This window comes from Juglans regia, chromosome 15 (genome assembly GCF_001411555.2).
Source record: "Juglans regia cultivar Chandler chromosome 15, Walnut 2.0, whole genome shotgun sequence".
NCBI lineage: Eukaryota > Viridiplantae > Streptophyta > Magnoliopsida > Fagales > Juglandaceae > Juglans > Juglans regia.
Genome location: NC_049915.1, coordinates 16,100,337 through 16,126,138, shown reverse-complemented (window position 1 = coordinate 16,126,138; position 25,802 = coordinate 16,100,337). Strand labels below are relative to the sequence as shown.

Sequence of the window (25,802 nt, the reverse complement as noted above, 5' to 3'; positions counted from 1 at the left end):
GAAAAAATTAACTTCATTTAGATATGTTTAGCAAGTGAGATAAGATACAAAATTCTCATTTCATTATTACAATTTTTTTAAATTCTTACACAAAATATAATAAATAATTCATTTTTTTCAAATCTCAATTTCATTTTTTTTAAATTTTAAAATAATAATAATATTAAAAAATAATATTTTTTACTTTAATTTAAAATAAAAAATTCTCATCTCACTATTACTCATAGTAGATTTTATTTTATATTTTAAAAATAATACGACTCCCACATATTAAAATTGTATTTAATGTATATTTTTTTAAATTATATTTAGGTTTTATTGGAATTTAAAGATAAGATATATTGAGATAAAAGTTGAATAAAATATTATTATTATTTTAAAATTTAAAAAAATTAAATTATTTATTATATTTTATATAAAAAAATTGATATTACTTCTCAATTCAAACAGTATTTAATGAAATCTATCCAACAAAATTGATTAATATTTGTGCGAATATTATAAAAAGAAATAATAAAAAAGGAAGCGTGAAACGACATCACATGTTACCGAATAACAATAGATATTGAACTTGGTAGGCAAATAGTTGTTTCCAGGCTTCCCAAACCCCCCTCCTTTTTCAGTATTTGCTTACGCCTCTTATCTCCCCTCGTTTTCACAAAAACCCTAGTTCCCTTGCAGAATCTGTGCTCCTACTTCACCATGGGTACGTCGCCAACTGTCTCTATCTTTTTTATTGTAGAATCTATATGTTTTTTTGGTTTCATTTCTATATCTAATACCGAATTCTCAATCTTCATTTACGCATGCAGTTTTTGAAATAATTTTTCGATAGATCTTTGTGATATTTTGAGCTCTGATCTGAATTCTCCTAGTGTTTATTTAAAATTCCCTTCTAATTTTCCCGATTTTTGTTTGTTACTTTTTTTTTCCTTTCCCATAAGGATTCCAATTATCCTCCGTTTGGTTAAAGAGAAAAAAAAAAAACTAATTCAATTTGGGGACTAAGATCTTATTTCTTTTGTTATTAAAAAAGGTTTAGTTAGTTAAATTGAGCTTGAGTTACTGCAGTTTCTTTCTCGAATGTTGACAAATCCATAGAAATGACTTGTTTATACTTCTTCTGGTAGACGTGGATGAGAAAAGAAGGATAGATATCGAGGAGGAGATACGGTCTTTGCAGCTCGACTTGGCAGGTACTATTGAGAAGACATTATTTGTTAAAAAAATAATAGAGATGGTTGATTATTGTTTTTTGTTTGAATAATTTTGTTTATGTTTTTACCGGAACTTAGCAGAAGATACTAATGGGGTTGTAAATTCTGAAGATGCAAAGGCAGAAGAACCTGAGGAAGTGGATAAGATGGAGGAAGGTTGGTTGTGGCATTAAAGTATTGTTTACTACGTTGTTATCAGATATTTGTGTTCAAGGTTTCACCGTCTTTTTACTAAATATTTGATTTATATGGTGTCTGCTTCTCTTCAACTGTATTTTGTTCCTAGTTGAGTTAAAAAGGTCATTGAAATGGTGAAAGCTGTTGAGTAATTGAAATCAACAAACATGTTGAAATTTAATATGATAGGTATCTTCAAATTGTGATAACTCTTAATGGGAGTACTTGAATCACAAATGCTTACGTACAAAAAAAAAAAAAAGAGTCAAGGGTAATATAATTGTGTTGAATGTCTTATATGTTTTTATTTCTATCTTCTTATATGTAAATTGTGTTTATTATGTCTCCATTGAGTTGTAATTTGTAATTTCATGTTTGGGTTCCATGATAGTAAAATTGTTTATCTTTTTATTTTTACATTTTATGGAGTTGATAAGGCTTGATTTTATATATATTGAGGCTATAGTTTTCTTTCTGCAGCATAGAGTTGAGGTACATGTCTATCATTAGATGCTTTCTTGTATACCCTTTATTTTCTTCAACTGTACCTATCTCAATTTATGAAGTATTAATAAAAATAATTGTGGAAGGCAATGATTGACTTTGCTCATATGCCAAGGCCTTTAAAGGAAAGGACCACGCTCGGCTCTTGACAATCTGGGTAGGGGTTGAATGTGTTGTGCTGAGGGCTGCAAGTGTGTTTGGAGTAGAGCCATTCAAGGTACACAAGGTGACAAAATCTTGGGCAGAGGAATTCAAATATTCTATAGTATTTCTTGAGCCAACAATCATCGAGATTCTAGTGTAGGAGATGGAATTTCATAAACCTACAGGGCTCTGCTCGTGGAGTAGTTGTATAGGAGAAATACTTGGGCCCCAATTATAGGCCTCTTAAGTGATGATGGGTTTTGTCAATAAAATGTGCGTATGTTAATAAAAACTTGGGCTTTAATTGAGCCCTTATCATATCCCCTTTTTCTAAAGCATCAACCAAATGCCCAATGGTTGGCCAAGCTGTGGATCGGGGTTGTGCTTTTGAGCATGAGTAAAGACCTGAGCGGCACCGTGGGCCAGAACCAATACTTAATTCTTAAGCAACCATGGTGAACATGTTAGAATTGGGGGCTACGATGATCAATGGTGTTTGGGGGAGAAGGTGAGCCTGTTGTCTAGAAATTCAATATTGGTCCACGGGTTAGGATTCGAAGTAGGTCTAGAGAGTTCAGGACCTGAGTGTGCCAATATGTCAAGCGGAGAACAATGACAATCAATGACACCCATGTTTGGTGACAAAAATGAATAGAATATTTTGGGGAGTCCAACGAGGTAGTTTCTAGTGGTTAGGGGTCTGTTGTTTGCAAAGATGGTGACTGTTGTTTGCAAAGATGGACATCACCTTAGTGTTGTTCTGTTATTGCCCACGATTCTTGAGACCATTCCTATGGTGATTGGCAACAAAGCAAGCAATACTACCGATAATTAAAAAAACAAATATTGTTTTGCTATTGAGTAGCCTGATTTCAATTTTGCTCAATCGGATGACTCTCAGTGCTATGAATGTTCCTTGATTGGCAAGTGAGGATAGAACCAAATGGGACAAGGGCAAGGAGTTGATTAATTTTGAAATGGCTGAGCTAGGTGGCGTTGGTATGAATAGGTGCGATGATGCATCATCTAGTTTGGCGTTTGGAGTTGTATTTAAGGGTGGATGTGTTTCCGTTGAATTGTTGTGCTTCAAAGTTATTCATTTGAATTGACACAAAGTTATTGGATTGGGTTATTCAAAAGGCCAAATGACGCCGTTTGTAAATAGTCCCATTGGAAACCCATTAAACGGTGTCGTTTAGTGGGGTTTGGATAGAAATCAGCCAATAGGGGAGTAAACGGCACCGTTTTAATCAGTTGGGGTTAGGGTTACCCCTCTCCCCATGTGACCCTCTCTCAGTCTCTCATCTTTGCTCAGCCAACAGACCCTCTCCCATTCACTCTCACTCTCAGCCCCTCTGTAACACCCTGTTCCCGTAGGATAGAGATGTTATTAGCATTTATAACTTAGTGCCCGGTAAAGAGATTCATATCCAGAAATACCTCATTTATTGAAATTCATCAAAACGTTAAAACTAGATTGAACATGATTGTTTTAACAACTAAACGTAAAATAAAAGAACACAAACTAATCCTATGAATGACATAAAAAGGAATCTAATTCTTGTGTGAATATCACTTATTCATTCCTAAGTCTTTGTACTAGATCTATTCCTGGCCATCCAACTCTGCATCATCATAGACATCATCTGCAAGAATTAGACATAGAAGAAAACAAGAAGACAAACAAACAAAATGAGTCGAATACTCAGTAAGTAGCACATCATACCGTAAAATATAATTTTTGTAACATACATTTCATTTCTATGAGACTCTTCAAAACATACCTACAACTTCATAGATTACAATCAAACACGTAACATGACTTTCTGAAGGATTTTACATATGTATATCATTATAGACTCACATAGCAGATGTTTTAATCATTGACCAAAAGCAGAAGCATACATAATCGTGGCAAACATGTAATCGTGAATGCATAATATCTTATTTATCTTGTCTTATCATGGAGTGAAACACGCTTGGGTCCGTGTTTCACCTAACTTGCATAACATGGAGTGAAACACGCTTGGGTCCGTGTTTCACCTAACTTGCATAACATGGAGTGAAACACGCTTGGGTCCGTGTTTCACCTAACTTGCATAACATGGAGTGAAACACGCTTGGGTCCGTGTTTCACTTAACTTGCATAACATGGATGTGAAACACGCTTGGGTCCGTGTTTCACCTAACTTGCATAACATGGAGTGAAACACGCTTGGGTCCGTGTTTCACCTAACTTGCATAACATGGAGTGAAACACGCTTGGGTCCGTGTTTCACTTAACTTGCATAACATGATGTGAAACACGCTTGGTCCGTCTTAACACATGCACGCTTGGGTCCGTGTTTCACTTAACTTGCATAACATGGAGTGAAACACGCTTGGGTCCGTGTTTCACTTAACTTATGGTTAACCACGCTTGAGTCCGTGGCACCGTAATATTTCTTAACTTCCTTAATGCATGAAAATTTATTAGGTTTTCATGAATATTTCTAACATAGCATATTCTTGTACATGGCATAGCATAACATGGCATAATATGTCATATTCTTGTACATATCATAGCATGGTATGTCATATTCTTGAACATGGTATAGCATGACATAGCATAACATGACACTTCCTTATACATGGCATAACATTTTTTGATAAGTACATGGCATAACATGGTACTTTCTTATACATGGCATAACATAATATGATCTAAATATTTTATGACATTTCATGGCATACATAATCTAAGTACTACATGAACATGGCTCGCATAATATGGCTATTCTATTACATGGCATACTTACTTGAATTACTACATGAATATCTCATTGCTTTCATACGATTTTTAGTAACATTCAATTAATCAAACAAATTTATTCATTCAAGCATAATCTCATATTCCCTCAAGATCATGAAAGGAATCTAACATTGGCTTGTCTCTTAGCGTAGCGTAGATAACCATCATAAGCACATCATATTTTCATATATGACAATAATATTCACAATACGCATACATTTATATGATCATACTATTTACTACCTCAAGACATATCTAATAACAATAACAATAACAATAACAATAACAATAACAATAACAATAATAAATCACACTTTTGGACTCGGGGTGTTACACCCTCTCTCGCACACAACCCTTCCTCACGCCGCCCTTCTCTCACGCCGTCAACAACCCCTCGCCATTTAACATAAATCGGTATGTGAATAGAATGGGAGTTATGGGAGTTGTTTTGTTTAGGGTTTTTTTTATTGAATTTACAGATTTAGGAAAAGATCTCAAAATCTGATTTAGGGTTACTGATTTACATCTCAAAATCTAACTGGGAAGTGAACTTGATGTGTGTGAAAAATGGTTTCCCAGAATTTGGTTGGATCATTTTGATATTCTTCTCGAGTATGGAGATATTCAAGGAGGTAGGAGGTATTTCAAATTTCAGAATAGGTGGCTAAAAGCAGAAGGTTTTGTTGATGAGGGTGGACATCCAATTTCAAGGAACTCCCAAGCTTTATGTTGCCCGAAAACTGAAGGCCCTGAAGAATGATCTAAGGTTATGGAATGACAGTCTTTGGTAATGTGAAACATCGAAAGAAGTTTCTCTTCAAGGAGTAGTAGAGTTTGGATGGTATGTAAACGGAGGGAGCATTATTCCAGGAATAGACGTTAAAGAAAAACGAAGGGATCATTGATTTAGGAAGGGTCGCTTTAATGGAAAAGGTCTTTTCGAGGCAAAAGTCAGGGGCATTAGGGTTAAAAGTGGGTGACAAGTATACAAAGATTTTCCATTAGTGGCTAATTGAATAGGAGAAACAATGACACTGAGATGCTTTTGGTTGATGTCTTAGCCTCCTCTGATTAGATTGAGATTAGAAATCATCTTGCTCGATACGTATAAAAAAGAAAAAGAAATCATCTTGCTCGATGTTATGAACTTTTGTATTTTGAGCAGTTTGTTTAGAGGCCATGCTTGTTGTCTTAACACTTGATTTCATAGAAGAAGATATGGCCATGTGGCTTGAGAGGCCATTTGAAGAGAATGGGGGTGCTCAAAGTGGTAAATATTATGATTAGTGATAAAGCATCGTGCTCAGATGGCACTTTTTGGCATTCTTTTAACTTCTTGGGATGTGATTAAAGAAGATATTGTGAATATTCCATGATTTTCATCCCAATTATAAGTCTGGAAATGTATTAATGCCACTTTCATAACCCTCGCTCTTAAAAAACTTGGGACACTGGATGCTAAGGACTACTGCCTCATTAGTCTTGTGAATGGTGTATCCAAGCTAATTGCTAAAGTTCTTGCTAATTGGTTAATTAGGGTTGTAAAAAATAATCGACGATGCTCTTGTTAGAGATAGGCAAATGCTAGGCTCGGTTCTTGTTGCTAATGCATGCATGGATGGTAGGCTTAGCTTAGGTGAACTAGGGGTACTTTGCATGCTAGATATTGAGAAGACCCATGATTATGTTCATTGGGAGTTTACGTGTTCTTTGCTTTTGGTTTTGGGGAGAGATAGCGATCGTCAATAGAACCTTATATCTCTTGTGTTATTTTGTAGAAGCTTTCGAGAAATTTGATGAGGCGATTATCAAGAACTCCTCCTCAGGAAAAATCTTTAGAGAGAAAAAAAAGGGTTTGGAGATCAGAGAGAGGGCTTTAGAGAAAAAGTCCCTCTTGTGCCGGTAGTAGGGAAAGTAGCTGAGATAGAAAGAGCAGTTCTCCCTTAAAGTCCTTTGGGACCTTTTTTTAAATTTGTTTTGAATATGTTTGTTGATTGAAAGTGAATTTGACCAAATCAAAGTTGGTCTAGTTGATAGCTTGGCTAGCTTATTGAAGTGTATGAAATACCTTGGCCTACCTTTGGGAGTCTCATTCAAGGCCAAGTCTTTTTTGGATGGCATAATTGAGAAAATTGAGCGCATATTGGCTAGATGGAAAGGGATGTATTTGTTTGAAGTCGGAATAATCACTTTAATCAAGAGTACTCTCTCCAATTTGCCCACACATTTTGTGTGTGTTTACCTCCCTGCCAATGTAGCCAATTGGATAGAGATGTTGTAGGGGGATTTTTTATGGAGCGGGCTAGGTGAAGAATTCATATTCCACCTTGTTAATTGGGCTGAGGCGTGCTCGCAACTCAATTGGGCCTCACTAGGAAGTAGCTTTAGGGCAAGTTTGGGGAGTGAGATGAGAATTTTGTGTTTTGTTTTGAAGTTTAAAATATTATGTTTTAATATTATTATTGTTTTGGGATTTGAAAAAGGTGTATTGGGATTTGAAAAAGTTGAATTGTTTATTATATTTTGTATGGGGATTTGAAAAATGTGTAATGATGAGATGAGATGAGAATTTTGTGTTTTGTCTTGTGCCCCAAACCTGCCTTTAGTGTTTTCAACATGAAAGGGATGCGTTTTGGAAAGCCATGGTGGATTCAAGTTTAGTTCTTGGGTTGTGGAAAAAACATTAGAAGGGGATGGAGGTCTACTTACACTATGGATTCAAGGTAGGTGATGGGTTTATAATTAAAATATGGCATGCTGTATGTAGAGACATGGCACTCAAGGTAGCTTTTTCTGGAGGTTTATTATCACGCGTGCGCAACATGCTACAATGACCAATTTATTGGAATTTTCCATTGGCTCTCCACAATAGTCCTTTTTTTCCCTGAGCTGATCATGATTGGGAAGTTGAAGACTATATAAATTTTTTGTATCTCTTGTACTCTATTAGGTTAAGCCCTGGAGGTGTAACCGGATAGATAAGACCCTTTGGACCTTTTCCAAGCAAGAGATTTTATTTTATTTTTTTTAAGTAATAAATTTTATTCAAAGAAATAGGCATAAGCCCAAGTACGCTGGACGTATACAAAGGAAATACCTACAACTTCCAAAAACAAAAAAGAAAACTACCACCATAAGCTAAAACAGATGCAGAAAATTATCCGCCATTACAAAAGCTTTAGCCCAAGAACTCAAAGTACTCAAGAAAAAAACCCTAAGATCTCCCAAAGAACATTCTCTATCTTTGAAGCATCTCCCATTTTTTTCGAGCCAAATGCACCACATAAGACAAGGAGAAATCATTTTCCAAACACTCATCGCCTTCTTACAGCCCTTCACACCCTTGCACCCTACTAATAAATCCACCACTTCCCTGGGCATAACCCAATGTAATCCTATCCAACTCAAAATCTCGTTTCACAAGAATCTTGTCACTTCGCAGTGAAGGAAAATGTGATTTACAGATTCTCCATCCCTTTTGCACAAGACACTCCAATCCGCAATAAACAAACCTCTCCTTCTAAGGTTTTCAGTAGTCAATACTTTGCCCAAAGAAGCCACCCAACAGAAAAAAGCAACCTTAGAAGGAACTTTCACTTTCCAAATACTTTTCCAAGGGAATACACAACTACTATGGCTTGACAAAATTCTTTAATAAGATGAAACTGAAAACTTAGCATTTCCAGCAGGAATCCACACCATACAATCCTCTCTATCTTGGACCAGTTTTGAGCTGTAAAGTTTAACCAGCAGAGCCTTAACTTCATCCACTTCCCAATCGTTAACATCCCTATTAAAAATAACATTCTATTTTCAACCTTATTGTTACTACTGCAATACAAATCACAGACAGCTGCATTTTGATCCCTTGCAATTCTGAAAAGGGCAGGAAATTCCAGCTTAAGAGCAGTATCCCCACACCACAGATCATGCCAAAAGAGTATCCTCTTTCCATCTCCCATCTTCAATCTGAAATTATTGGAGAAGGAATCCCATACTTAGGATAGCAACTCTTCCACTGTGTCGTTCTCTAATACTTGTTTTTCTTTATTATAGATCCTGCCTTTTTAGTGCATGAAAATAAGAAGAATGCAGTAATGTGGTTTTGCCTGTAGACATTGACCTTTTTGATCCTTCCCAGTTCACCGTTCTTCTTTACTTTGATAAAAAAATAAAGATCCTTCCCAATGAAGCATAATTAAGTTTTCAGATTTTACTTGCATCCCATGTATCCCATGTATAGAACACATCTGATCGATTGTCAGCTCTATTGGTCCTTCTCATGCTCACTTTATGGGTCATTCAAGTATGGTTGATGGAGTAATGTTTTAGATATGTTGACCTTAATATGCTGATAGAGTTGCTAATATATTAATGTACGCATTAGGAGCTGGTTTGGAAAATGGTGGTTTGCCTGTATGGTGTTTTTTTTATCGATGAGTTCATGACCTCGTCTATTACCCCATTTTCTTTGGTGGGAGGAGATGGTGGTTGAGACAAAGTCTATTGGCCACTTTTGCCCAATTTTTGTATGGTTTTTATTATATGTTATATGAATTTGGAATATAACATAATCTGAAGAGCTTTCTGGCTTTGGTTGGTTTCAGATTCAAAGGAAGATGTCCATAATGAGGCAGTGCAGGTTGAACATAAAGGTGTTGCAGGAGTATCTTAGCTTTTTATTTTTTACAAAATTATAGTTTTAACTCATTGTTTAATAGCTAGATTATTTTTTAATATTGGCTCCAATCATCATTTCTTGTGTTGACTTCTTGGCTTGGAATCGCAGTGAAAGACAAGAAAGTCTCTGCCTCGGACAATAATAGAGCAGCAGAGGAGAAGGAATTATCTAAGAAGAGACATTTGAATGTTGTCTTCATTGGCCATGTTGGTAGGTTCATCCATTTCATGGCTGTTCTTAATATAGACTGCTGACTTCCAGGATATATTCTATCTTTTGTGATGTTTATCTTTGAATGCCCCATTGATGATGTTATAGGTAATGTGTACTAGTGAGTTATCTGCACTACAGATCAGCAGTGCAGTTGTCTAGATGAGTGATTATGATTGTTGCTTTTTTCTTTTTCTAAAGTTTTCTCCTTTCTAAAGATTTTTGAGATGAGGGGAGGGGAGTTATTATCACATCCTCATCCTATTAGGGATATGATGCTACATATTGTTCATATCGTAGTGCAAAGAATACAAAATTTTGTAAACCAAAAGCCTAAGCAACCTTTATAGATAAACTTTTCACAATGTACCATGTAGTTACAACTCATTAAAAAGAAACTTGAAGATTAAAATTAGTCTTCAATCTACAAAACATCATACTAAACATAGGCCCCTGTTGTGCTACAAACACTTACTAAAAACATCTTCTTGATGAAGACACAATTCACATTTTTTTTTTTATTTTAAAAAAAAGAAGACTCCACTCTATATTCCTGAGACTAGTCCTTGATAGTATCTGGGTTGTTAAATGAGTCAAATATCCAGTAATAAACATATTAACGTCATTCATTTTTGAAAGGCACTAATAAAACATTTCACACATAATAAACAAAGGCATGGATAACACTTGATAAACGATAGTGTACTGGAGTGGGCAACTCGACAGACCATACAGGATGGTTGTCTTCATCTTTTATCTCGGTACCATTGCCATGTTCATTTCATTCATAGGCCAAAAACATTAAAACATTTCATGCATATTTCTTTCATTATTTTTTTTGATAGGTAATTTCTTTCATTATTTTTATTCATTATTTCCTTTGTTGTAGCATATTTGGACGTGGTTGATCCATTGTTACTTTATGCTTCATAGTTATAATCATGTTTTGTGTCTTGGTTGTAGATGCTGGTAAGTCCACTATTGGAGGCCAGATACTTTTCCTCAGTGGTCAGGTGGATGATCGCACAATCCAAAAATATGAAAGAGAAGCAAAGGAGAAAAGTAGAGAAAGCTGGTGAGTCCTTGCTTCATTTCTTAACTGCTTTAAAATAAAGTTGCTGATGTATATTAGAACATTCAGGAATGCAGATTGGTTATAATTTATGTATTAGTTGTGTGCATAGTCCCCTCTGTTAGTTCATGCATTTGTCAGGGGGAGACAAATTCTTGATTCAGTTTTAATTTCTAATGAATGTTTGGAGATAGAATCAAATTGGGTGAATCTGGAATTTTAGTTAAATTAGACATGGAAAGGCTTATGACCATGTTAGTTGGGATTTTCTCTTGTATTTACTTGGGAGATATGGTTTTGGTGAGAAATGGCGTTCGTGGATATGGTGTTGGTGAGAAATGGCGTTCGGGATTAAACATTGCGTTTTGACATCAAGATTCGCCATTTTGGTTCTCCGGTTGGGTTCTTTAATAGCTCTCGTGGTTTGAGACAAGGGGATCCTCTATCTCCTTTTCTTTTTGTTCTTGTTATGGATGTTTTTTTTTTTTTTTTTTATAAGTAATAAATTATTTCATTGATAAAGAAAATAGGCATAGCCTAGGTACACTGGAAATATACATGTGAATACACCTATTTAAGAACTAGAAACAGTTACAAGGAAATCATGGAAGCTGAGGCCATTCAAATCTAGAGCAATGGCCCACAAAAACTAAGTCTTATAGAAAAAACTCCTAAACTCCTCCAAGGAGCGCTCATGATCCTCAAAAAGCCTCTCATTTCTTTCACACCCAATACACCAAAAAATACATATGGGAGTCATCTTCCACACGGCCACGATCTGTGGTGTTCCAGCGATCCCTCTCCAGCTTGCTAATAGTTCCATCACCCTACCTGACATCATCCAAGCTATTCCCATTTTGCTGAAGAAGTAATTCCAAATATCTAGAGTAAAATCACAATGTAAGAGTAGATGGTCCACCGTTTCACCACTATTTCTGCACAAACAGCACCAATCCATGATGATAAGGCCACGTCTTCTAAGATTATCTTGGTCATAATCTTCCCTAGAGTTGCTGTCCAGACAAAGAATGTGGCCTTGGTTGGTGCTTTACTCCTCCATATGGTCTTCCATGGAAAATTATGCCTTTGTTGCATAGTAATAGAGTTAAAGAAGGAGCGTACTGAGAACTTCCCTTTCCTAGAGGGTCTCCATTTCAGTGAATCTTCAATTGTGGCCGCAATAGGAGTGCTGTACAGCAAGTTTAGAAACTCCACCAAACCAGTCACTCCCAATCATGCGCATCCCAAGTAAGGCTAATATTCCACTCCTGTTATGGATGCTTTGAGTAGAATGATTGAAGTAGCGGTGGAAGGAAGATTTTTGTCAGCTTTTGTAGCGGTTGATGAGACTCGGAGATGCGTAAAAGTCTCCCATCTGCTTTTTGCGGATGATACGCGATTTTTAGTGAGCCTAATCAAGATCATCATTGAGCTATGAGAGCACTGTTGTTATGTTTTGAAGTTGTTTCGGGGCTTAGAGTCAACTTATCTAAATCTGAAATTGTTCCAGTGGGTACCATTTCCAATATTTCAGATCTGGCCAATATTGTGGGATGCAAGGTAGCTTCGTTGCCTATGAGATATCTTGGTCTTCCTTTGGGGGCTTCTCATAAATCTGTCACTATTTGGGATGGGGTGATTGAGAAGATTGAAAGGAGATTAGTTGGATTGAAGAAGCTATATTTGTCTAAAGGGGCAAGAATAACTTTGATTAAAAGCACACTGCCTAATCTTCCCACTTATTTTCTCTCTTTTTTTCCTTTGCCTGTGGGGGTAGCGAGGATTGAGAGGAGTTTTTGGAACTTTTTGTGGGGAGGTATAGGAGAGGAAAAAAAGTTCCACTTGGTTAGTTGGAATAAGGTTTGTCAACGGGTCTCTTGTGGGGGTGCGAAACTTTAGGCTCTTTAACAAAGCACTCCTTGGGAAATGACTATGGAGATATCACATGGAGAGAGATTCCTTATGGAAAAATGTTTTTGAAGCTAAATACGGGTGTATGTGGGGGGATTGGTGTTCAAATGCTGTTAGAGGAGCGTAGGGGGTGTGTTTGTGGAAGTCCATTTAAAAGGGTTGGGGAGATTTTTCTAAACATATTAAATTTAAGGTGGGGGATGGGAAAAGGATTTTGTTTTGGCATGATATTTGGTGTGGGGATTCGGCCCTCAAAATCGGTTTTCCTTCTTTGTTTAGGATTGCTAGGGATCAAGATGTTGTGGTTGCTGATTCAATGGAATGTTGATTTTGTTAGAGATGTTAACGATTAGGAAGTGAATGTAGTTTCTGATTTTTTGGAAAGACTTTATAATTCAAAGGTTGTACAGGGAAGGGAAGATAGTTTATTGTGGGTGCAGGCAGGAAATTCCAGGTTTTCGGTTAGTTCATATTATAAAGTGTTAAATTGTCATAGAGGCTTGGAATTTCCTTGGAAAAGCATATGGAGAGTGAAGGTACCTACGAAGGTGGTGTTCTTCGGTTGGTTGGCATCTCTTGGAAACATTCTGACCATGGATAATCTAAGAAAGCTTGGCATGTGTATGGTTGATTGGTGCTTCATGTGCAAGAAAGATGGTGAATCTGTAAATCAACTCTTTATTCTTTGTGAGGTGGAAAAAGTCTCTGTGGAATGATATTTTTGGCTGGACAGGTATTGTTTGGGTGATGCCGAAGGAAGTGGTTGATCTTCTCACTTGTTGGAATGGTTTTGAGGGGAGAATTAGTGTGGCTGCCATATGGAAGATGATTCCTTTGTGCTTGATGCGGTGTCTTTGGTTGGAAAGGAATGAGAGATGCTTTGAACACAAAGAACACTCTTTGAGAGACCTTAGGGATTTTTTCTTTTGTACTTTGGGTTCGTGGGCCATGGCTCTTGTACTGAATGATGATAATTTTCAGGATTTGCTTTAGGTTCTTTTTTGTTTCTTTGTGTGATGTAGGTATTTCCTTTTTATATGTCCTGTGTACTTGGGCTTTTGCCTATTCACGGTAATAAAATTTTCTTATTAACTATAAAAAAAAAGGTTGTGTGCATAGGGCATAGTGTCCTAAATTAGTAGAACTTGGGCATTTGTCCAATTGAAAAGACAGGACATATTTGGTGATTTGAAGCAATTTAGTAAGCACTGCAAACCATGTAGTGAACTTCTTAGGCTCCTCTTTCATAATTTCTCTAGTTTGTTCTTTCACAGGACATTTTTATTGATCAATCTTGTTATGAACTTGCCAGTTCCCTAAAAGCCTGTACATAGGTTATTGCCAATCATTTTCTATGAAGAACTAAGACTCAAATAACTTATAAGGGTAATTTTCATTTTTGTCTGAGATTTATTCTTGCTTATATGCACTTTCAATTTATGGCTTATTTGGTTATAGTCATCTCCTCTTCCCCCTTCACATCTTTGACCTCCTTCGCCCCTTTTTCTCTTGTTGCATTAATATCTCTATAGACATTGTTGAACAGTGCTGGTAAAAGCATGCTTAAGTGGAAAACACCATGGCTGAAGCGTTTTGCTTACCAAAAGTGAAGAGCCATGTACAAAATCATGCTCTTGCTTAAAGGGCATAAAAGTGTGTTTTTGTAATTTTTTTTGAAAAAAATATAAAATATTAGTTTAAGACCCTGAGAATTATGTAAAAAAAAAAAATTTTTTTTTTATGAAAATGATGTAAACAGATATTTTTTGGTATTTAGTTGATATTGAAGATCATTGACGCACTGTGGCGCGACATGTCATATGTGATGCATATGCTTTTGAGTTTTGAATCCAATATAACTGTCCAAGTTGGCTTTCTAGATGGATTGATATTTTTGATTGCTTATGTTAGCATAGAAATCAATACAGACAACTCTTGAGCTTTTTTGGTAATGGCCTTTTTGCTCTATTTTGGTTCAGCCTTGTACTTTAATTTGATTATGGCTATTAAATCTTGTAAGCATGTATTTGCTAAAGCACAAGGAAATTATATAAAATTCTGTTTAAATTTTATGTAATTAGTTGATTACTTCTTGTTTTTTCAACCATTTTTTTTTGTTTTTAATTGAGTTTTTATTATTATTCATAATTTATTAAATTGTACACTTTATTTAAATCAAGCATGCGTTTGCGCCCATTCGCTTACTTGTGCCTAGTGCTTTCACCAACAATATGTTAAATGATGCTTTTGGGTGAAATTGCATGAATTATAGCCTGGATCCATAGTTAATGGTAATGATCTATTAATTCATTTTCCTTTTCTGACCACTAATACTATGATTGTGTTAGGTATATGGCATATATTATGGACACTAATGAAGAGGAGAGAACCAAGGTATGATTCACTTAATATGCTAATAGAATTTGCATACTTTCTAGGCAATATATATATATTTTTTTTTATGTTGGGGAACCTCTCCAAGGCAGGACCCTTCAGACCCACATCCCCTACGAACCTTCAGACCCACCCCCTACAAAGTAAACCCCAGTCCCGTGTACCGCACTCTCTGAAGTTTTCCTACACGGAATTGGTTAAATCGCTTGCTTTTCACCAGGGGATGTGACCCCAAAAGATTGTTTACACTCATGAGGTGTTGAACCTTGGACCTTGAAGGGAGTGATACCCTAAGACCAAGGCCTTCACCACTTGGGCCAACCCCTTGGGGTTTCTAGGCAATATATTAGTATGATCAGACTTTTGAAGATAAGGAGCGCTCATTGGAGGAGATTAAATTGTTCTTTATCAAAACTTTATTCCTAAGGGCTAAAGCTGTAGATTTCAATGTCCTAGATTTTCTTGTTTCTATTTCTTTCTCCTAACTAGGTGTTACCTGTTGTATACTCCCTATGTACTGGGGCTATGCTTATTCTCATTAATATAATGTTTTACTTATCAAAAAAGGGGGGAGAAATATTTTTGTTCAGAATTGTTAGAACTTATAACCTATAACCTGCATTTACCCTTTAATCTAATAAATTTGTGATGCTGATTGCAGGGTATTACTGTTGAAGTTGGAAGAGCTCATTTTGAAACAGAGACGACAAGATTTACAATTTTGGATGCACCGGTGAGGGATCCTAATGCCCACAATTCACTTTCCAGACACTAATTTTCTTCTTTACATGGACTCATTAGAATAATCATTACTGAGGGATGAGTTGACAAGCTAGAGAAAGTGCATCACTATTTGTTAGACCACATTGTAGAAACTGATTGGAGACTTTCTTGTTCTGTCTCTAATTTTGTTAGCTCTCTCCCCATGCCAAACAATTGGTCAGCTAGAAGGATGGATGTTAGGTATCAGTTTGTTCATATAAGATGTTTGCATCACATACTTCGAACTGGTAGTTCTATAGTTTTTATGAAAAGTAATGTATAATTGTTTCAATATGTTTTGCATTTAAGATCTTTATTTCTAAAGCTTAGAGATACTATCTAGATTGTATCTCTATTTTATTCTTGTGGATACATCTTGTTGAGCTATCTTCTTGCCACCTTACTCAATTTTATCTATTATTGAAATTTTTGGTTGTGATAATGTTTTAATTACAGGTGTGCCATTGAAGGAAAAATTAACCTAGGATTGATGAGCAGATCTAAATTGACTATGACTATGGGGGGCATCTTTAGCTGCGAGTGATAATTGCTTAATAGTAATTGCATGGCTGAGGATTTAAATGATAGAAGTTTAATAGTAATTGCATAGCTGAGGATTTAAATGTTATAAGTTGAACTGATTGGACTCAGTGACAAGAGGAAGAGGGTGAGACCTAGGTTAGTATGTGGATTTAGGAGATTTGTTCTTTTTATAAGTAGTAAAGAAGATATTCTACATAGGGAGATAACCAACAGATATTTTTGATAGGATAAGAACAACGAAAATACATGCGGCCTGCTGAGTTAGTTAATTAGTATCCATAAAGTTGATCTAATCTAATTGGAATTGGCCTTAATTGAGTTTGCGTGGGGTTTGTAAGAGGCTACTATTGAAGGAATCATGTGGTCGTGATGCGATAGCAAAGGGAGAGATTTATCGGCTGAAAAGGTGCCACGGAAGGAGGAGACTAATAGAGAACTAGAGCAAACACATCTTATGGAATAGTGAGTTGGAGATAGAAACCTAGGGCACCCTGGCTAGGGAGGTGAAATACTGAATTTTCTACCAACTGGCTAATTCAAATTGGAGGAATAATTCCTATGAAACCCCCTAGTGAATTGAGACCCACAGCCCTAGCCACTTCACAGTGAAAAAAATGGTCAATAGTTTCTCCTTGGTTCTTGCACATAAAGCATGAATCCAACTTCATTATGTGTCTCCTTCTCAAATTATCAATTGTTAGGGTCTTCTCTAAAGTCGCTGTCGATACAAAGAAAACCATTCTTGAGGTGGATTTGTTCAGTCATATACTTTTCCATTGAAAAGAACATTCGACTGCAGTGCAGGATTTGATGATATGATTTAACCTAAATTGCTTTCTGCTGGAATGGATCCCCCCATCTCATCCTCATGGTTTCCCTTAAGCTCGAGTGAGTACGAGGGGGTTAAGTAGCAAAGAGGCCAATTTCACTTCCTAATCCAGCACTAATATAATGATTGGAATGCTCCTCTGTGAATTGCGATTTGTAACTTGGTGAAGTTCAGCCACTGATGCCTCCCTGCTAGAAGAGATTCCGAATAGTTCTCAATAGACTTCCTTCAAGTCCTAATACTCACACCACAAATCATACCAAAAAATCTTAATTGTAAAAAAAAGTGGTACCTTTAATTGTAAAAAAGGTGGGATTGAGTATAAGCTGAATGGGCTGGAGGATACTGTGTTCGAATGACCATTATTTAGACCTTGGATTGGGATTTTAATTCTTTTTATTTTGGCTTTATAATGTTTGTTATCTATCATAGGAATTGAATGAAGAATCATAAAATATCATGATTATCTGGTTTCAAACATTATGATCTAAATATATTATTCTGCCTTAGTTCCAGTTTTTCGAGAGAGTAATGCTAGCTAGATATAGTCATGGGTTGTGCAAAGGCCGCATACTCTTTTTGGAAAAGAATGGGGTCCACCATTAAAAAATTAGTTTTTTCATGTGGGTTCATATTTACTCACATTCTTCAAAAGGATTGCGTGGTACTTTCGTACTCTGATTGCAAATATCATTTCTTTTCATAATGTCTTCTCTCTTTTTAGTTTAAATTTGAAATTCTCTTCTTGGAGAAATGCTTTTGATATTTTTTTTGTTTCGAATTTTCAGGGTCACAAAAGCTATGTCCCAAATATGATCAGCGGTGCATCTCAAGCTGATGTAGGCGTGTTGGTAAGCTTTGTTAGAAATTTTGTACTTGATATTTGACTATCATGGATTTTGTACACTATTATTTTATGCATTGTTCTTTGATGAGTCATGCATCATGGATATTAATTACTCTCTCTCTCTCTCTCTCTCTCTTCATTAGGTAATTTCTGCTCGAAAAGGGGAATTTGAAACTGGATATGAGAGAGGTGGACAGACCCGTGAACACGTTCAGCTCGCAAAAACCCTGGGTGTGTCTAAGCTGCTTGTTGTTGTAAATAAAATGGATGACCCAACTGTCAATTGGTCAAAGGAAAGGTGCTTTTCCTCTTCCTTTCCCTCTTTCTGTTTGCGGTTCTGCTTTTCTACTTGTATATTCCCCAGTAATTTCTTCATGTTGCATTTCTTCCAGGTACGATGAAATTGAGTCAAAGATGGTACCATTTTTGAAGTTATCAGGATACAATGTCAAGAAAGGTATTGGAAGAATGTTTTTCTTCTTTTTTATGTCAAGAATGGTTTTTGGTTTTCACAAATCTTATTATCATCTTGCATTTTCTGTTGGCCTATAGATATACGTTTGTATGATTTTTTGGCCGATGTAAATGCCGTGGACTCTTAAGTTTTTATTGGAAAGCAGTGACATTGTAATGTGTTTTTGATGACATTATATTTGTGTTGATTAATAATGGGAGTTCAGTAATCATGAGATTGATTTCTGTATATGATTATTAGATATGACTGCTTGACTCCACTTTGCGCCCTTTTGATGCTGTGCTATACTCAGCTTTGATGCCTTCGATGGATTTAATGGTTTTTGGATTTGCAAAGGTTCATTGATATCACTTACCACATTGATGATGGCAATTATTCGAAATTACCTGTGCATGAGTGGTATACGATATCTGAGCGAGGTTTCTAATGCTTGCCTCTGAATTATATAGCATTTCTTTTTGGTGTTCAACTCAGCTAAGCTTTCTGGATAATGTTTTCCTTAAAATTATGTAATGCAGTTCCTACAAAAATTAATCTGACCTGACTGAACTCTAGTATTGGGTCTTCAGAACCAAAGCCTATAACGAGTTTACTTGAAACATGTTATTTTATGAGACTTGAGCCATATTTGTCAATGCACTTGAATTTACCAACCTGACTTCAACCCATGTAACCTATCTGTTAATAAATTGGTGCTTGGTGTTGTAAAATACTGGTATGCTTTCATTGTTCTTGGTTTGTGATCCTGAACAGTAAATTAATGTTTCTGATATAGCACTAGTCATAAATGGGTCTTGAATGTACTGTGCAATTTTGAAGCAAACCTCTCTTCTGGCCATCTAATTTTAGTTTAATTCTTGTGAAAAATATTTGAAAGAGTAGCGTGATGATCTTGAGCAAGACAAGTCCATGTACAAAGCTTTTGACTCGGGTATGTTAATTTGGTAATATATTGTGCCATGTTTTGGCTGTAACCAGAAATGGATGATAGGATTTTAAAACTGTGCTAAGGATTTGGCAAACATTTTGGGTTGTAAGATCTCATCCCTTCCCATGAGATATCTAGGCCTCCACTTGGGTGCCCCTTATATCTTTCAACGTATTTTCTTTCCCTCTTTCCTTTGCCCATTGGGGTGGCTTGTATAATTGAGAGAATCTTCCATAATTTTTTGTGGGGGTGGCCTTGGGGAAGATAGGAAGTTCCATTTAGTAACTTGGGATAAAGTTTGTTCACTTGTTGCTTGTGGAGGATTGGAGATTCATAATTGAGGTTTTTAATAAAGCCCTTGGGAAATGGCTTTGGAGATATCAATTAGGGAGGGATGCGTTATGGAAAAATATTATCAATGCTAAATTTAGGAGGGCCCGGGGGAGTTAGAAGTGTGTATGGTGTGGGTTTGTGGAAATATATTTGGAATGGCTGGGGGGAATTTCTTAATCATGTTTTGTGGTTGGAGGAGAAGATGGGATTCGTTTTTGGCATGATCTTTGGTGTGGGGACTTGGCTTTTAAGAATGCCTTTCCTTCTCGTTTTAGGATGGCAAGGGCTTACTAGTCTTGATCGTTACAATGGACGAGACAAAGAAGTCACTGTGGCTGATTCTGTAATTTTTTCTAATAATATCCCCCATTGGAATGTGAGATTTATTAGAGACGTTCATGATTGGGAAGTGCCTGTTGTTACAGTTTTTTTCAGTAGGTTGTATGATATGAAAATTGTGCAGGGAAGGCAGGACAGATAGTTGTGGCAACATGCTGGAAATTCCATTTTTTCTGTCAGCTCTTATTATGAAAAGCTGACGTGCCATTATGTCAAACAATTCCCTTGGAAGTGTATTTGGAGATCCAAGGTGCTGTGTAAAGTTGCTTTTTTCTGCTGGTTGGTGTCCCTTGGGAAGATTCTGACAACGGATAATTTGAGAGAGCATGGTATAATTTGCTTAGACTGGTGTTATATGTGCAAGAAAGATGGGGAATCAGTTCATCATTTGTTTCTGCATTGTGAGGTGGCAAAGACTTTTTGGGATGAGGTTTTCAGCAGGTTGAGTATTGCTTGGGTGATGCCCAAGAGGGTGGTGGATCTCTTGGCTTTTTGGAAAGGATTTATGGGTGGTCATCGCATTGCTGCTATTTGGAAGATGATTCCTTTATGTTTGATGTGGTGCCTGTGGCTGGAAAAGAATGGGTGGTGTTTCGATGATAGAGAATGCTCGTTGGGAGAATTTAGAGAGTTTTTCTTTGGAACTGTCTTTGGGCGAAAGTTCTTGCATTGAATGGGTATAATCTAATGATTTTCTTTCAGACTTTCCTAGCTCCTAGTCCCTAGCTTATATTTAGGTGTTTCTACTTGTATACTTCCTGTATACTTGGGCTATGCCTATTTACTTGCATTAATAAAATCTCTTATTACTTATAACAAAAAACATTGTGCTAGAAAATCACTTCATAAATCTAGTTTGAGTCCCTCCAGCAAAAATGTTATTGTGCAGATTTTGAACATATGTAGTGTTGTGGTTGCATGGGGATTTAAAGACTTGCCTGCTGCTCTAATACCTTTCTGGCTTGCAGATGTCCAGTTCCTGCCAATTTCTGGCCTGCTTGGTGCAAACTTGAAAACAAGAATGAATAAAAGCATTTGTCCATGGTGGGATGGTCCCTGCTTCTTTGAAGCCCTTGATGCCGCTGAAATTCCTCAACGAGATCCCAAAGGTCCATTTAGGTGTGATTCAGTCTTTATGTTTCCTTTTTACCCCAGATCTCCCTCTCTCACAGCTTAACTACTTACGTTCTCAACCCACCCAACCTGTGGTCTCTCTGGAAACCAGTTCTCTGGTTGACATATATGAATTCTGGCTCATGTTTCAAAATTTATTTCTTTTTTCATTGACAAGATGCATAATTAAGTGTGCATGTTTTACGTTGGATGATGGGATGCGTTATTGTGTGAATTGATTTCATGCTAGCCTGGGCGTTATTATTATCTTGATTATAAATTCAGTGGAGCATCATTGTCTCTTACAACACGTTGAATTTAAAAAAGAAAACTTTTCATTTCAAAATTTATTATTCTCTTTTTATAAGTGGAAAAGTTTCATTACAAAGAAAGCAATAAAGATAATGCTAAAAATAATAGAAGTAATAAAGAGCTTTCATGAGGTACATAAAAGTGGGAAAAATTTAAATTCTAAGTTACAAATGTCTAGCAATTCCAAGAAAGACAATGATAAAGTCGCTGGATTGATTGCCTTTATACAATCCAACTTTGACCTATAAAAATTTATTTTCATCTTTTTTTTTTTGGGATTAAAAAACACAATGATTGGCTGCTGGGAGAAAATTTATGTTTTAATATTAAGATTGGTAATTCATTTCCTCCACAATAGGCAATTTTGTATGCATTCCAAACCATCATCTAGCTTTATATATTTAGAGGAATTTGTTCTTTTTCTTCTCAGTTGTTGGGCTTATACTTTTATAGACTTCCTGTTTACTAGAGTTGCGCCCATGTGCGCTTTTGATAAGATCCTATCATTCGGCTTATACTTTTATAGACTTCCTGTTTACTAGAGTTGCGCCCATGTGTGCTTTTGATAAGATCCTATCATTCGTGTCACCCTATCAAGCAGGTCAATGTATTCAAACAATACTATTTCAATCTTTATTATTATTTTCTTGATAAGTAAGAAGTAATTGTATTGATAAAGATAGGCATAGCCCAAGTACACCGGAGGTGTACATATGAGTACACCAAATTAAGAACTAGAAACTGATACAAGAACGTCATGAAAGCTGAGACCATTTAACTCTAAAGCAATGGCTCACATAAATAAAGTCTTCCAAAAAAAACTCCTAAATTCCTCTGAGTAGCATTCATGATTTTCAAAAAATCTATCATTTCTCTCCAAAAAATCTTCAATCTTATTGTTAGCAGGCTCTTATGTGTTAAGCACTTGGTTGATCACAATTAATTTAGTTTCTGATGGGAATGTGTAGTTACTTAATAAACTTGATTCAGAATTCACATTGTGCTCCTCTCATGATTGCTTTGATCTTGCTGATGTGATCTTGTTTATTACTATGTCAAACTTTTAGGATGCCTATTATAGACAAGTTCAAGGAGATGGGGACTGTTGTCATGGGAAAAGTAGAATCTGGTAGTGTGCGTGAGGGAGATTCATTGCTGGTCATGCCAAATAAGGTATCCTTATGATTTTTGTTCTCTCTCTCCCCTGCCCCCAGGTCTCCCATAGAACAAAATGGTACCTTCCCAAGTTCTTACTGTTGACTGACAACTTTTCTTATTAATGTCCAGGCTCATGTTAAGGTTCTTGAAGTATACTGTGATGAAGATAAGGTTAGACAAGCAGGCCCAGGTGAAAATCTACGGGTTAAACTGTCTGGGATTGAAGAAGACGGCATATTGTCAGGCTTCGTTTTGTCAAGCATTGGTAATTTTCCTTTTTGGATATTAGACAGTTTTCTTTGTAGTTCTCGAAAGAGTATTACTAATTATTTCTTAGTATTATCGACTTTAAATTTCACCATGCATTTATGTAATTTTGGTACACTAGCTAATCCTTTAAATTGAAACAGTTACTTTAGTTGATTTTAATGTGCTCCCCTCCACCCCTACCCGCTGTTATGAAAAATATAATTGTTATGTGAGTGAGCATTTGGATGTTTCATGAAAATGCACCACCTTGCTGTTTTAGATTTCTATTTATTGAACGAGTTGGTAGTTTTCATTATAAATAAGATCAGATCATGTAATAGAGTAGAATTAATTGAGTCCGGTGGCTAGAATACTTTTCAAATGTAAACACCTTATCAAATTATAAATTCCAACTTTGTTCCTATTTCTTCCTCCCATCCCCCTTTCTCCAAAATCCCAATCCGAATCCCATGTCCGTCCACTGTTGGCATGTTTTATTATCTGGTCTACTTTTAATGTTGTGCTCTTGAACATTCTTTTTTTAATTTTTTTTTTGGGGTGATTGTTGCTTTCTGATGTACTAAATTTGCTTTCCTCCATGCAGCTAAACCAATACCTGCTGTTACTGAGTTTGTTGCCCAGTTGCAGATCCTTGAGTTGCTAGACAATGTATGCATTTAACTTCAGTTATCTCCCTCTCCCCCTCCTCCGTTTAGTGGTTTGGTATTTTGTTCATCTTATCTTTCTCTTATATTGTTGCTTATAATTAGGTATGTGATTTCTTAAGTACTGTGAATGTTGCTGCTTTCTAGGCAATTTTTACAGCTGGCTATAAGGCTGTCTTGCACATTCATTCTGTTGTGGAAGAATGCGAGATTGTTGAGTTGTTAAAGCAAATTGATCCAAAGACGAAGAAACCTATGAAAAAGAAAGTTCTCTTTGTGAAAAATAATGCTGTCGTCGTATGCCGCATTCAGGTTGGCTTTGTTGCTTATTAGTATTAAAATTACGCTGCATTTCTTCTGAAAATGTATCATGAATGTTGCAAAAATCTCTCAAATAGAGTTTGCCACCTTTTTCTGCAAGCTCTTGTGACGATCACAAGTTTAGCTGTCAATTCTAAGTATAGATTTGCCGGTTCTCTGTTAAAATTTTCTGTAGTCATCACCTTGCCTTTCTTCCAGATGATTAAAATTATCTTTATTAATCGTTCTTGATCAAAGTCACTGCCAATTAACTTACGATTTGATTTGTACTATGGTTGAAAACACTTCCAATTAATTTAGGATTCGTTGCCTTATATTTGCCAAAATAAGTGAATCAGTGGATCATATATTACTTCACTGTGAGGGGAATGAGATTCTTACTTCACTGCATGGGTGATGCCACGGAGGGTAGTGGAGCTTTGGCTTGTTGGAGAGGCCTTAAGGGCAACCCTCAAATTGCTCATGTATGGAGAATGGTTCCTTTATGTCCTCATGTGGTGCATTATGGAGTATGGCTCCTTTATCTCTCATGTGGTGTATTTGGCTCAGAAGGAACAACTGGAGCTTTGAGCACCGGGAATGCCCTTCGGATGGAATCAGATTTCTTTTTCTACACCTTATTTTTATGGGCTTCTGCTATTCTATTTCACAAGGCTAGTTTTAACTGTTTTCTTGCATCGATCTTTAGCTCCCAACTTGTAACTATCTGCTCTCTTTTGTATACTTTCTGTGTACTTGGGCCTCGCCTATTTATTTGTTTTAATAAAATTTCAGTTTACTTGTCAAAAAAAAAAATAAAATTGATCCCTTGTGGGCTTGTGGTTCTTAGGTGAATAATTTAATATGCATAGAGAAGTTCTCAGATTTTCCTCAACTTGGAAGGTTCACCCTTCGTACTGAAGGTGAGAAACTGATACTGCCCACGTATTTGGTGAGTGTTTATGATATTCTTGTATGTTGTCACACGAATTGCTGTCCTACAGGAAAAACAGTTGCAATGGGAAAGGTCATGGAGCTTCCTTCGTCAAGTTCTTAAACAATTTTTGGCATAAAGGTAAGAAACTTTTTAGTGATTCTTGCATCATCCTCCATTCATGTTACATCAGTGGTTCTCTCATTCTCATTCATCATTTTTAATAAGCCGGAAAGTTAATTTGGGCATGACTTTTAACGCGGCTGCAATGGAAATATTACTCTTTTAAGAATGAACTTCGTTTCTTCTCACCGAAATTTGTTTGCAAAACAATCCCAAATGGCGTAGTAGACTCTCTTGTATCCATTTGATGATCACTGGATTTGGTTTATGAACTGAAAGCTTCACATGGTTCTTTTGATTATTTGGTATAGTGGATAAGGTCTCTTTTCTGTTTCCTGGTATCTGATAACATTGATTATTACTTGACAGGCAAATCGAGACAGAGGGGACATAAATGTTGCATTACATGGCAGCATGATGGGGTCCTAATTAGAACAGCATCAAATGCATGTGTTTTATGAAGAGTTAATTTTTGTGGCTGATGTTGCCCTTGTGTTCTGGATGGGGGGGCTTTACGAGGCATTGTTGTTTTGGGTTGTTTTATGGGTGATATTTGACCTGATTCACCCATTGCCATCCCTTAACTCCATTTGAGTACGAATAATGGTTTTTGAGTCAGTCTTCTCTGATTTGTGCTAGTTAAAATGTGGTCTTTCTTTCTTTTTCTTTTTTATTTTTGGAGCTTTGGCTCCCTTGAAGGTTCCTCTAAATTGACTATTGGGCTATGCATTAAGTTGATATATGAAACACATTCTCTCAATCAACAAATTTGCTTGCAAGTGGTTTTATTA

General features: G+C 36.3%; 1 protein-coding gene across 3 annotated transcripts; it reads left to right on the top strand.

Annotated features, from left to right (window-relative positions):
- The first annotated feature begins 536 nt into the window (after positions 1–536).
- Positions 537–25,802, top strand: LOC108997765 (eukaryotic peptide chain release factor GTP-binding subunit ERF3A). 3 transcript variants are annotated; one of them, XM_018974146.2, is made up of 19 exons: positions 537–706; positions 1,131–1,196; positions 1,299–1,373; positions 9,441–9,488; positions 9,623–9,724; positions 10,688–10,799; positions 15,056–15,101; positions 15,763–15,834; positions 18,024–18,086; positions 18,226–18,380; positions 18,475–18,539; positions 21,126–21,276; positions 22,650–22,755; positions 22,870–23,005; positions 23,594–23,658; positions 23,802–23,966; positions 24,805–24,877; positions 24,959–25,029; positions 25,381–25,802. In XM_018974146.2, the coding sequence occupies exons 1-18, from the start codon at positions 703–705 to the stop codon at positions 25,009–25,011; spliced, it is 1,557 nt and encodes a 518-aa protein (XP_018829691.1). In that variant the 5' UTR covers positions 537–702; the 3' UTR covers positions 25,012–25,029; positions 25,381–25,802. The 3 variants fall into 3 exon arrangements, with proteins under 3 accessions (XP_018829691.1, XP_018829692.1, XP_018829690.1); XM_018974147.2 differs by having other exon boundaries at positions 572–706; positions 1,329–1,373; XM_018974145.2 differs by having other exon boundaries at positions 572–706; positions 1,296–1,373.

Excerpts from the sequence above, each read along its gene's own strand:
- LOC108997765 (XM_018974145.2), top strand. Across the intron at positions 1,374-9,440 it reads AGTGGATAAGATGGAGGAAG|ATTCAAAGGAAGATGTCCAT; the intron begins GTTGGTTGTGGC and ends GGTTGGTTTCAG. Across the intron at positions 18,087-18,225 it reads AAGCTGATGTAGGCGTGTTG|GTAATTTCTGCTCGAAAAGG; the intron begins GTAAGCTTTGTT and ends TCTCTTCATTAG.